Below are 13,524 nucleotides of genomic sequence, written 5' to 3'. Positions count from 1 at the left end.
AAACTCACCACCTGCCCCGTGGGGAGGGCGTGGGTGGCTCCTGGGTGCCTGAGCTATGGGTGAGTTCACTGGAGAAGGGGATGCAGGAAGAAGGGGGCAAGGAGGCCCGGGAACCTGCCTCCTCGCCATCTTTCCCAGCTTGCTTCCTGAGTAGGAGCAGCACGAGGTCAGGGCCCTATGCCATCAGCTGACCCGGCCTGGGGGCCCAGCTCTCAACTCGGAGCCGACCGCTGTCCCGGACCCCAGGCTCACAGCCAGAGGGACACAGCCTGGGCCACTCACCCATGCACACTTCGGACGAACTTCTCCAACTGCCTCATGCAGGACCTGGCTTCAAAGTGCTTTATGCGCGGCTCCCCATAGGCGCCGATGTCAACGTAGAGCTCAGTCTCGTCGCCTTTGGGGTGCACCAGGCCTGGCTGGCTGGGCAAGATGAACGGGCACAGCCAGATGGGGTAGACCTGGTGGCCCGGGAGCAGGGGTTGGTCATTTTTCTCCAACTGGTGACAGGCTCAGGACGGGCCCACCCCAAGCCCATACCCTCCCCACCCACAGGGAGGCTTTATGGGTTCACCAGGGACCCCCACACACACACACACAGCTTCACCTCGCCCTGCACCCTGGCTCCAAACACCCCGCTCTGCCACACGAGAGGACACAGTCTGAGCAGGGGACAGAAGTCACAGTCCCGGAGACTTCTCTACCATTGGGCCATGGCCTCGGAGGGCAGAGGGACCCACGGCCCCACCGGCATGCTCAAGGTCCCAGGGCTGGGGCAGGGGGCTGCGGATCCCGGGGGCCCCGGCCGCCCGCGGCTCACGTGGATGTCGTTGTGGAAGGTGTGCAGGGCCTGAGACATGCTCTTCATGGGCACCAGCATGTCCTGCACCACGTGGTGCTGCTCGTACAGCTTGCGCAGGGTCTCGCCCTGGGTCAGCTTCAGGAGGGAGATCTTGGGAGGCACCATCCAACCAAAGAGGTAGCGGAAGACGGGGTTGTTGCCGAAGGGGATGATGTCCTGAAAGACAGAGAACGGGGATGGAGAGAGGGGACCGGTGAGGACTGAACGCCTGCTCCGGGCCAGGAGCCAGGTCCTCCTGTGCCCTGCTCGACACAGGCACAAGCCTCCTGCTGCAACGGGGTGTAGTGGCACCCAGGACTTTACCAGTCACAGCTGGTTGTCCGTCTCCGCTCTGGCCCTTAACAGCTGTCATGACCTTGGGCTAGTTACTTAACTTCTCTGAGCTCCACTTCCTTGTCTGTAAAATGGGGACAGCAGTACCTACTTATGACTTGCTGAGGATAATGAGATACCAAATGGAACGTCTCAGCAATGCCTGACTATTACTAAGATTTTTGTTGTTGGGGCCAGAGCCACAAGCAAAGAAGCACCCCATAAATGGTTGGGAAACGAATGCTGTTGAATGAGGAGAGCGATACTCGGAAAGCTTAAGCAATTTCCCTTAGGTCACCCAGCCGGGGACAGCTCTCACACCTGCTCAGCTTTGAAGGCTGAGCAGTTCTCTGCCACATCCCTGGAATCGCTTCTGCCAGTCACCAGACACAGCTCCACGGGGGCAGGGACCTGTTCTGCTTTCTTCCGTTAGGTCCCAGCACCTCCTGCAATGCCTTGCCCGTCACAGGAGCTCCACACAAAGTCTGGCTTTTCACCGTTTCCTGGGCTGTCTTTTGGAAAAGTCACACAGGCCCAAAGGTTAAGCCTCCCTTCACATCCCTGAGCCCCCGGCCCTGACCTCACTTCATTCTCCTTCCACCCGACACCATCTCCGTCCCCTTCCCACTCCGACTTCTTTCCCCTCTCCAAAGACGTTTGTGGTTATGAATTACTTGTGTATCCTGGTAGATACTTGATGCATAGTAAGCGTGTGGGCTCGACCTGCCCTCTGCCTCCCGCACGGTCACATCTTACAGCATCCTGCTTCTCACTGCATCCTGGAAACCACTCTGAGCTATTCCGTGAAGTGCTGCACTTCTTTGTTGTGGCTGCATTATTGTCCGAAGGGACTGGCAAATTACAGCCCACCAGCCAAACCCAGTCCACCAACTGGCTACGGGGGTGCAGTCACATCCATTTGTTTATCTATTGTCTAGGGCTGCTTTGAGCCTATGATGGCAGACTTGTTCCAAGAAACTGTACGGGCCACAAAACCCAAAATATTTACTACCTGGCCCTTTATAGCAACACAACTGTTGACCCTTTCTTTACTTGACTGATAGACCATCATTTATTTAGTCAGTTCTATACTGATGGACAGTTAGATCTTTCCAGGTTATTCCAACAAAGATCCTTTGTACATGTGTCTTTGTCCACTCTTAGGTACATTTGTTAAGAAAATTTCCTAGCAGTGAAAAATTCTGGTTCAGCCTGTTGTGTGCAATTTTAAGGGAACCTTTTAGGAGCTTGTGCCATTTTATAACTCTTCCAAACAACAAAGGAGAACATGATTTCCCCACATCCTCACCAATGTGGTATGTTATCAAATTTCTGGTAGGTGGGAAACAAGACTCCTGGTTTCACGTGTCTTTAATTCTGAGTGAGGCTGCATCACCTTTCTTATGTTTAAAAGCCATTTGCATTTTTTCCTGGAAATAGTTAATTGTGAGTGAAATGCATCAGCTCAAACCACTCTGCTTCCAAAGTCTCATAAAGTCCTCATTTTCAACATCTGTCCTATCCTCCTCCTCTCCCAGCCTCTGCCTACTCTCCTGCCTCTTGGTAACTCTCGGTCACCACCCTGCTGGCACCCTAAGGCCAGTCGCTCCATCTCAGGCCTACCCCTCCTCGGGGCCCTCCTCTCCAGCCACCCTTGCCCTGCCCGTGCCCAGCCTGCTGCTGGCGTCAGGGCCCTGCAGGCCCTGGGGTCTATGTTCTCAGACACGGGAGCAGCCAGGGAGGCTGACACCCCTTGCACTGGTGGTGTTTCCCTGCACTGGCCAGCCTCCCACACTTTAGACAACGACAGGAGGAAAGGCAAGGCAGGGCCCCCCAGCCTTTGCTGTTAGCCACCCCCACTCGTCTGTGCTGGTGGAACGTGAGCCTATAGGGAAGTGAGATAAAAATAGCCGACTTAGCCTCATGCTGCATTTCCTCTTATATTTGCTTTTAAAATACTTGCTTTTAAAACCGGCATTGAGAGGTTCTGAGGGGAGGGAGAGGGAAGAATAGGAGTCATGGGGCATTTTCGGGGCATTGGAATTGTCCTGCATGACACTGCAGTGAAGGATACAGGCCACTGTATATTTTGTCATAACCTACAAAATTGTGCGGGACAGAGTGTTAACTACGATGTTAAATTATAGTCCTTGGTTATTAGCAATGCTTCAGTATGTGTTCATCAATCGTAACAAATGTACCACACTAATGAGGGATGTTGTTAATGTAGGAAAGTGTGGGAGGGGGAGGGGATGGGGTACACGGGAATCCCCTATATTTTTTATGTAATATTTATGTAATCTAAATCTTCTTTAAAAATAAAAATACTGGCATTACACAACATGAAGATGAAAGTGAAATTCATAACTAATTTTAATTTTTAATTTTTCTTTATTTTGAACATTAAATAGCAAATGTTTTTACAAGTCCAGAGATAGATCACAGAAGAAAGGAAAGGCTTTAGATCTTGGTATCTTTCCCCCTGCCTTTCCACTAGGCCTGCTAACTATGTAGCCAGCTGAGTGACCAAGCTGGGAGAGAGGAAGCCACGGGACACGCCAGCTTGGCACTGGTGAGACAGGGTGGACTGATCATCTAATATGCCACTTCTTAGGGATCAGCACAGGCCAGGTGACGTTTGGTTCATGAAAGGGCCAGTTTCAGCAGGGATGGGGCAAGTACCCCCAGGGGAGGGGGAGAAAGGCAGGCACCTGCAATTGCTTACCGGAATGTCTGGCTTCTGCTCAGCCACTGTAGTCGTGCTGTGGCACCATCTAGATGCCCCCTCTGGGGAGGCACCCACTTCCCCGTGGCCGTGGGGGGTGCTGGCGCTGATGCTGGGCCCTCCCTGGGGAACTGCCCTCACCAAGGAGGAGCTGCCTCACCAACGTCACACTTCTCCCAGGGACCACACGGAATGCCCGGCTGATGGGGTGGGCCAGGCGGGGGTCCTTCCTAGCCCCAGAGCACCCTGAAGGTTGGCCGAGGCCTTTGTTGCAATTTTTCTCTCCGCCCAGTCCTGCTTCCCTCATCCCGTCTGGGTGACTGATCCCAAGAGCACCCCCTAAGAAACGTCCTGTCCGCAAGCCTGAGTCCTCGTCGGTGGCGCGCTTTAAAGCACGGCCACCAGGTTTCTGCACTCGTTCTTCAAGAGGAGGCGCTTATTAACGCCTCTCGTCGAGTGGGAGCTGGACTCGGTGACGCGGTCCTAACAGTCGGGTGGAGGTGACGGTGCGTGACTCGAGCCGGGGTCGCAGGAGGGATGGCAGGTCCTCCCTGGCCTCTCTCGGGTCATTCGCTCGGGAAGCTGCTGCCCTGTCGTGAGGAGGCTCAAGCAGCCCCAAGCAGGGGTCCGTGTGGCGAGGGGCTTGAGCCCCCGTGCTGGAGGCAGACCTTCCCGTGACGGCAGTGGACGCTGCCTGCGAGCTCAGGAGCTCAGGAGGGCTCCCGGGCCGAACCACCTGGCTGATTTGCGCCCAAATCCCTGACCCGCAGGAACTGTGAGATCCTGTTAGTCGTTTTAAGCCTTTAGGTTCTGGAGTGATTGGTTATGCAGCAATAGCCACTGGGGCCTCCCCTCACAGGGTTGCTGGGAGGACTGAGGTAACGGATGTGAAGGGCTCAGCAGAGCAACTCAGGAAATGAGGGGATTGGGTCAGGGCATCGGCGCTAACTATGTTATCTTTCCGGTGCCCTTTCTCAGTGGCCTTTGCTGGTGCTGGTGCCTCTTTCTTTTCCTCTCCCTTATTCTTACTCTTGACAAAAACATACCCCGCCCCCCAACCTTAGCCTGGCCCTTGGCAGGGATGAGGAAGGGTCCCTGGAGTGTCCTCTGCTCTCCAACTGCTCTGGGACTTGCCACTGGCCCATGGGGACCTGGGGGGGAGCCCCAGCGCTAGGCGGGTCTGGGTGAGAACTCCGCCCCTCCCACACACCCATCCCACCTCCCCGCTATTCTCTGCCTAACAGTCCTAGCCTGAGAAGGCGGCAATCAGAGCTATCAGTCACCCTCATCGAGGGACCACCGCGTGTGATCCCGTCTCGCCTCGTGTCCCCGTCCACCTTCGTCACCACGGACCTCCAGGCCCCTTAACCCGCCCCAGCAATGCTGACCCCACCTGCCACCGTGCCCCTCTCTCCCAGCTCTTCCTCTGGGCTCGCATGTGGCCTGACATCAGTAAAACCCTCTCCTCACTCTCTCCTCACATTCTTTTCTTCTCCTTGCCCTTAACTAGAGCTGGGCCGGCCTCTGCCGCCTTCCAAAGCATTTCTCTCCCACAGCCCTCCTGCCACTGGGGTGGACGGAGGCGAGGTAGGGCTCTCCCAGTCCCTCATCACTGCTTCCAGATCTGCCTGCCCCCTCCCTAAAAGCCCTCAGCACTTTAGAAGCACATGCTGGGGAAGTGGATGTGGCTCAACTGACAGAGCGTCTGCCTACCACATGGGAGGTCCAGGGTTCAAATGCCGGGCCTCCTGACCTGTGTGGTGAGCTGGCCCACGTGCAGTGCTGATGCACACAAGGAGTGCCATGCCACACAGGGGTGTCCCATATAGGGGAGCCCCATGCACAAGAAGTGCACCCCACACTGAGCCACCCCGCACAAGAAAAGCGCAGCCCGCCCAGGAGTGGCACTGCACACATGGAAAGCTGACGCAGCAAGATGATGCAACCAAAAAGAGACAGTTTCTGGTGCTGCCAAGAATACAAGTACACACAGAAGAACATGCAACAAGGGGGGGGGGGCGGTGAGGGGAGAGAAATAAAGAAAATAAATCTTCAAAAAAAAAGAAGCACATGCCAAACACCTCCCACCCCTCACTCCCCAGCATTCCTGGCTCGCTACCACCTTCCTCACAGCAATCCTTTCCTCATTTTTGGCGGTTAACATCCACAGAGATTACACTGCCATAGCCTGGCCTCCAAGCTCCTCGGCCTCCTCTCTTCCGCCTCCTGTGAGCCTGTCTTCTGCCCGACCTCAACGCTCACTCTCCTGCCACACCCTGCAGCAGGCTGAATCCTGCCCCCTGCCCCGCCCCCCAAGGTGAATGGAACATGGCATGCCCGTTCACTTCCCTATTGTCTAGGGCAGTTTTCTCACTACAGTGGCAGAGATGAGTAGTTGCCACAGAGACCTCTGGCCAGCAGAGCTTAAAACCGTTTCCATCTGATCCAGGTATAGAAAGTTTACTGACACCCAGATGTCATACTGCCGACATTCCTTGTCACGATAATTTTAATTTCCAGCATTCAGCCTCTGACCGTCACCAACTCTCTTTCCCACTCATGTGCTTTGGTACCCCGACTTCAGCTCTTCACGGTGATGGGACGTCCATTCTTCCCTGTCACTTTGTTGGGATCTGTGAGCTCCTCATGTCCTCATGCCTCTCCCTGAATGGCTTACATTTTGTTTTAATTATGCACTTTAATTGTCAACAACCTTACCCCCTCATCCTCTATCATCCTCACGTGCAAAGCTTCAACCTTGCTGTGGCATTTGAGATTATTTATTAATCCCTAAAAGGGATATTCAATTTTGTTTGTAAGCTGGTCTGTTCCCTGGGCATATTAAATTATATTAGATTCAGAAGTGTCACTTGTACTTAATTAAGACTGGGGCTTTGATTTGGCCACGTCAGGAGGATGTTGAGTCCCTGCCCCCTTGGTGGGCAGGAACTCAGAGAAAACAATGTGGCAGAGGAGTTTGAGTTTTGATGCTGGAGCCCCGGGAAGTAAATACACAGAAAAAGAATGAAAAGGAATAGAGATGGCTCCGTAGACACGGCAGAGGCCCTGGGAAGAGAGAGAGAGCCTGATAGCCTATAGCTGACCCTGTGGAGAGACCAGAGAAGCTGAGCATGGGAAGAAATGAGCCCGAGGGGGAAAGATGAGCCTTATACCAGCCTGCAACTGAGACCAGAAGCAGCTGGGACCACAGAACCTTAGGAGGAAGAGGAAGCCTCAACCCTGGCAGAAACCGGCAGCCATCTTGCTCTGACATGTGGCAACAGACTTCGGTGAAGAAAGTAATTTACTCTTTATGGCCTTGTGACTACCCCAAATAAATATCCTTTATAAAAATCAACTAGTTTCTGGTATTTTGCATCAGCACCCCTTTGGCTGACTAATACACTTGCTTAAACCCAACTTGCCACTTGTTCTCCGCAGCATGTAAAGACCCAGCATCGCGATGGCTGGTCTCGCCATAGATCCAGGATCACGGCCCGAGGCCGGCTCAGGGCTGCCTGGAGGCCTGCTTGTTTCCCCAGTTAATTCATTCCCCGCTCTCCAGGGGACGATTTCACATCTCTTCTCTCCTCAAACCTTCAGCATCCTCTCACCCCCTCACCTGCAGCTGAAATCCTTGCTTCCAATTTTATTAACATAGAATTAAAGAGAAGAGAACGCCCCCATCCTCCCACCACCAAATCTTTCTCCTATTTGTGGCAACCGCGCCCATGTACACTTGTCTCCTCGTGGAATGGATGAGCTTTCCCTGCACCCTTCAAAACGCAGCCTCTCGAGCTGACCACGGGACCCCCAACCCACTCAAGACCTTGCTCTAGAAACATACCCCCACCTTGCATTGTCATTTTCCCTTCTCTACTGAATCATTCCATAAGCATGTAGACATTCCATAATTTCTCCCTTCTTAAAATAACCACACCAAATACCCTCTCGAGCATATATCCCCCCTCCAGCCATCACCCTACTTCTCTGCTTCTCTTCATAGTGAATCTCCTCAGATTGCACTGTTTTCATGCTCTCAGCCTCCTTGTCGCCTTTCTCCTTTGAACCCTCTCTGGCCAGGCTTTCACTCCCACCACTTAGGGTCACCAATGACCTTCCCATGGCCAAGACCAGAGGTCAGTTCTTGGTCCTCACCTCGCTCAGCAAATTGGACAGTTCTTGAAACACTGCCATCCCCTGGCTTCTTTTTTTCCCTCCCCACCCCCTTGTTTTGCACTCATTGTGTCTGTTCATGTTCATTGTTTCTTTGGGAGGAACTGGGAGCTGAACCTGGGATCTCTGATGTGGGACTTTGTTGTGTTTCTCATTCTGTTTCCTTCCACGTGTCTCTTGTTGCATCAGTTACCGCACCTGCCCGTTGCGTCAGCTCGCTGTCTTGTCTGTCTTCTTTTAGAAGGCACCAGGAACCTCCGCTTCCTGCTATTGTTGTTTCTCTCATTCTCTCTTTATGGTTTTCTTCTTGTGTCTCATTGCAGCATCTTGTTGTGTCAGTTTGCTGCACCTGCCTGTTCCTCCAGGTTGCTGTCTTCTTTAGGAGGCATCAGGAACTGAACCAGGGACCTCCCACGTGGTAAGCGGGAGCTCAGTTGCTTGAGCCACATCTGCTTCCCCGCTTGGCTTCTGGGATGCCATGTTCTCCTGATTTTCCTTCCGTCTGACTGGGCTCCTCCTCCGTTTCTAACCTCGGCTCAGCTCTTGGGCCTGTCTGTCTTCACTCTGTGCTCCCGCGGCTTGAAGTAACATTTCTCTGCTGGTGCTGTCCACAGGTCCACCGGCAGCTCTGACTTCCGCCCTGAGGTCCTGACACAGCTGCCTGCCTGGCTCCTGCCTCCATGTTGGAGGGCATCTCACCCTGACATGTCCCAGACCAAACTTGTGGTTTCTCTTCCCAGCCTCTCCTCCCATGTCCCCTGCAGTCAGTGGCACCTCCACTCATCCAGGTGCCAGGCCCAACCCTGGGACTCACACCCACATCCAACCTGTCTGAAATCCTCACGGACCATCGGCTCAGCCTTCACGGTATCTGGCATGTCTTTCCTCCTTCACTACTGCCACCCTGGAAAAGCTGAAACTGTTTCTTCTACTCTTGCCCATGCCCCATCCCACCCCCATATACTCTTCATCCAGTTGTCAAACGTATTCCCAGTTATTTTAAGCAAAAATCACACCATGTCAGTCTCTGCTCAAAGCGCTCCCCACCACACTGGGCATCAACTCCAGCATCCTGCTTGCCCTCCACTGTCCCGCAGGGTGCAGCCTCCGGCTGCTCTCACCTCACCCTCCACCGATCTTATACTGTCTCTTGTTCTGGGGCCCTCCTGCTGGTTTTCACAGTCCCCCAGCCCACCTGAGGACATGTCCTCTGGCTGTTCCCTGCCTGGGACGCTCCCCCCAGCATTCTGCAAGGCATGCCCTCCCCATGTTCAGGTCCCTGCTCAAATGACATCTCCTCAGAGGCCTTCCCTGATCAACTCCCCACCCGCTGAGAACATCCTCCTCTCCCTCCTCCCACCCCCACTCCCACCCCCACCCCCGTACCCACAGCCACAAATTTCTATCACCTCTCAAGGCCAACCCTGACTCTCACCTGAACCCTGGGAAGAACTAGCTACTCCCTCTTCTTGTTCCTGTGGCCCTTATGGTTCCAGAACCTGCCGGCTTGGCTAGGCTGACAGTTCCTGCAGAGCAGAAGCAGCTCTAGTGGCCGCCCAGGGGCCCGAGCCTGGAACCTCAGCAGAGCTCAGTAAAAGCCTGACGTTTCACCTGAAGGTGGTCCGTTCCCTCAGAAGGAAAGGACTGTTGCAGCTGAAGAAGGAATCTAGGTCCCCAGGACAAGGCCACCCTTTTTCCTTAGAAAGGAGAGGGTGTGGCTGCAGCATCAACCAGCCTGGCCTTCTGCCCCGTCAAGCGGAACCAGACAACTGGGAAACCCGAGCCTCACCTGGAGCTCCCAGAAAATGCTGCGCGTGTGGCGGTGGTAGTAGTGTCTCAGGGGAATGTACTCCAGGCCCTCTTGGTTTGTCTTCAGGTAGTTCTCCACGTGCTTGAAGAACCATGGCTTGTAGTACTTGCCAATGCTATTCAGCTGCAATGACAGAGGGCACTGCGATTAGCCCGCAGGCCAGCATCAAATGCCATCAGGGTGTAACTGTGACACCGCGAGCTGTTCAGCACTCCCGGCCTTTGCAAGGCTCTTTCATGTCTATTATCGCCTTTGAGACTCACGAGGTTGAGCTCGGTGAGTAATCTCTTGCAGAGAGAAGGGAAGTGCAAAGAGCTTAAGTGGCCCAGGGTCAATCAGCTAGTTCCTAACTGTCCAGAGAAATCAGGGCCCTCCAGCCCCCCGCCTGTGCTCCTCAGGGAGAGAAGCGAAGGGCAAATGTTTAACCGTGTCTGGCCCAGTGCAGCACTCCGTGCTGGTGAATCTCTTCCTTCCGTCCCTTCTGCTATGCTAGTGCTGGCAAAACACTGTGTGTCCTCACCGCCCTCGCCGGAGCCCACGGCAGAAGGCGCTAGGTGATCACAGCCCTTTCCTGGCTGCCACTAGCAGGGCTCCACAGTCCTCTGGGCACAGCGTTCCACCCAGGCCACCAACAACTGCAGGAGCACACAAGGAGAAGGCTTGGAGGCACCCCGGCACAGGGCCCTGTGGTCTCTGCATCTCATACTAGCTGTCAGTCCAAATAAATGGTTCAGAATTTAACTCGTTGTGTGCCCTGGGACCCCAGGGCTTCTCTGGGCTTCTGTCTCCTCAGGCCTGCAAGGAACTCTGAGCCAGGGCTCCGAGGCGGGCAGGCAGCCTGGAAGGTCACAGGCTCTGGGGCTGGGCGGCAGGGGCCCAATCCTGCCCAGCCGCCACCAGCTGTGCGGCCTTGGGCACGTCACTCCCTGAGCCTGATTTTTCACATACAAAATGGCAGTGAGAATGTCTGTACTTTGTGGGAGTTTTTTGGGTGCCCTTTAGAAACTGTGCACAAACACCAACTCCCCACTCACCTAGCTCCACCACCTGGCTTTGTGCCGTGAAGGCACCTTCCTGTCTCAACTCCAAGCCCCATGACCGTCAAGAGACGACCCAGCAGGCTGGATTTTCCTGCCCTCGGTGCAGATGCTCCGGCCCTACATCAGACAAGCTTTTCTGGGGGTGCAGAAGGGAAATGGAGTCTTCTGGGGAAAGTGAGGTCACACCTCCCAGTTCAGGGTTCGGAGGAAGTGGGACTGAGCCAGGACGCCAAGGCGAGGGAGGCTGTTGATGGGGGAACCTGAGGGAGGGGAGGGCAGGGTGCAGAGGCACTGAGTGGGCCAGCCCGAGGGGACCTCGGAAGGAGGAGTGACCACACCATGGGCTGAGCGCCCGGGGTCAGGGGCAGGTACCACCGGGCACCCCGTGTTGGCTCTCAACCTCTCGATGACCTTGCAAGGCAGGCTGGTCCCTGCGTCCCTGGCGAGGTTCGTCCATGCTGAACGCATTGCCCGAGGGCACAAGGCCGGCCTCAGGATAAGGGCAAGGGCAGGACGAGGGCTCAGGCTCACATGATGCCAGGCCAGCCCCTGGCCAGGGCCAGACGGCAGGGAACCTTGAAAGGTGAGCTGTGGAGAGTGGGTGTGTTTAAAACAAAGCCATTAACTATTCCTTTTCTTCCTATCTCCAAAGGCAATGGAATAGGCTGGAAACAGCCTCCCCATCAGGGGTAACCACTGAGACGGATGTATATGCACTAGGCTTTGTTTTCTGTGCACACACACTTTATTTAAAAGTGGACCCTAGCACTGGACCTGCTGTAGTAGTTTGCTTTTTCCACCTCACTGCGCTGGCTGATCCCGGGCAGGTCACACTTAACCTCTCTTAACCTCATTTTCTACACGGGGCTAAATGGGCACATTAACTGCCCTAGGGATGGTAGGAGAATGAAAAGAGCACAGGTCCAAAGAGCAAAGCTGGGCCTGCAGTGGGGCGCGGCGTCAGTAGCCTGCCCTCAGCTGGCCTCTGCCCCCTCCCTTGGCCCTCGGCGGGCAGCACCTGTAGCTCATCTGGGTGCCACCTCTGCCGAACGACCACGCCACAGCAGGGGAACGGGGTGCACGGACTGCTGGGAGACTAGGGCTGAGAGACCGTTTGCCCAAATGCGTCTCAGGGTAGGCAGTGGAGAGCAAGGCAAGGCAGCCCACGCTGGCCTCTGCCTCTTCACATAAAGGAGAATGAGACCCAGGAGGAAAGAGCAACGTGAGCCGAGCCCTGGCAGGGCCTGGCGACACACCTGGCAATGGCACCAGCTGCCAAATGAAAGCGAGACTCCAGGGCACAGTGCAGCCAGTGCTCCCTGACTCTTCAGGGGCCATTTGTGCCAGGGCAGCCAGGGAGGTCAAGAATCCAGATCATCCATCTCCAGTACACGCTTCGGCGAGGGAGGCCAGAAGACTACAAGAGTTCCCGTTCCGACCCTGAGACTCAGCAAGCCACTTGCTCCCTGGGCCCCCCTGGAAGCCGGGCGGGTGGGCGGGCGGGCTGCCTCCTCCCGGGGTGCAGCAGCCTCACAGCAGGCAGTGAGGCCGGTCTGTCCGTGCCGGCACCCACAGGCAAATTCCTGAGCAGACTTCCAGCGGAAACTTTTGGAAGAAATGCTCTGGCACCTCCACCCCCGCCCTCCCCGCCGGGCCCTGCTCCAGTCTGGTCTCGGGGCACATGGCGGATGTCTGTGGCCTTGGGGTCTGGCCCCTCTGCCACTGCCTCCAGGAGGAATAAGGGAACTGGGTGGTCAAACATTTTACGAGTTGTCCAAGCCCCTCTGAGTGCCACCTTAGATGTCATCTAAGACATCAGATACGCAGAGCCACTTCAGGTAGAGGTCTCCCCTCCTATTTCCTGGTAGTGTTTCAGGAAACGCTCAGGTAAGTTGGAAAACTGGTAGAGGCACCTGTGCTAGGTGTATCCATTCCCCACACACTGAGTGGGCTCCGGCAGGGCCCGGCAGGGTCCAGGGGCTGGGGAAGACCCGAGCTGGGCCCGCCTTGAACGCGGACACCTTGGCTCCAAAGCTCCCGCATCCCCACCCCTGCTCGCAGGCCCCTATTCTCCAGCTCGGAAGGCATGGGTGCTCCGTCAATGTGGAGGACCATAAATCTAGAAGCTGAGGTGAGGGGAGCGGACACTGAACGGGGAGTCAGACGCAGCAATTTAAACCTGCCCTGCACTAGCTGTGTGTCCTCAAGAGTCTCCCTCCCCCTCCAGCGTGTTTCCAATTTTAAAATGTGGTACGTATATAAGTATAGCTCAGGAGCCTGAAGAGGAGCCGATCCTTGGATCAACTACTTTTACTTTAAGATATTATTCAAATTATAGACAGAAGATGTTCATTCCCACATTAATAAAAATAATGAAAAAGCTGGAAGCAACTTAAATTTCCTACTGCAGGGTAGTAGTTTAGTAAATGATAGGGCATTTGTTCAGTGAAATGTTCTACAGATAGTAAACATGATGGTTATGAAGGCAATGTAACAACATGGGGAAATGTATATCACACTAAACAAGAAGAGCAAGATAAAATTTTAAAAAGTGGTTAGAGCTTAAAGAAACAAACCAAAATACTGTGCAAAGAGAAGT

General features: G+C 54.7%; 1 protein-coding gene across 1 annotated transcript in view; it reads right to left on the bottom strand.

Annotated features, from left to right (window-relative positions):
- The window catches only part of DHCR24 (24-dehydrocholesterol reductase), a 32,310-nt gene that overhangs the window by 3,573 nt on the left and 15,213 nt on the right, over nt 1-13,524 (bottom strand). Inside the window, exons 6-8 of the mRNA XM_004467972.4 lie at nt 9,865-10,008; nt 821-1,018; nt 283-461 (exon numbers count right to left, since the gene is read on the bottom strand). Of these exons, the coding sequence (XP_004468029.1) occupies nt 283-461; nt 821-1,018; nt 9,865-10,008 (521 nt within the window). The remainder of the gene's footprint in view (nt 1-282; nt 462-820; nt 1,019-9,864; nt 10,009-13,524) is intronic.

The sequence above is a fragment of the Dasypus novemcinctus genome, chromosome 9 (genome assembly GCF_030445035.2).
Source record: "Dasypus novemcinctus isolate mDasNov1 chromosome 9, mDasNov1.1.hap2, whole genome shotgun sequence".
NCBI lineage: Eukaryota > Metazoa > Chordata > Mammalia > Cingulata > Dasypodidae > Dasypus > Dasypus novemcinctus.
This window is presented reverse-complemented; position numbering and strand designations above follow the sequence as displayed.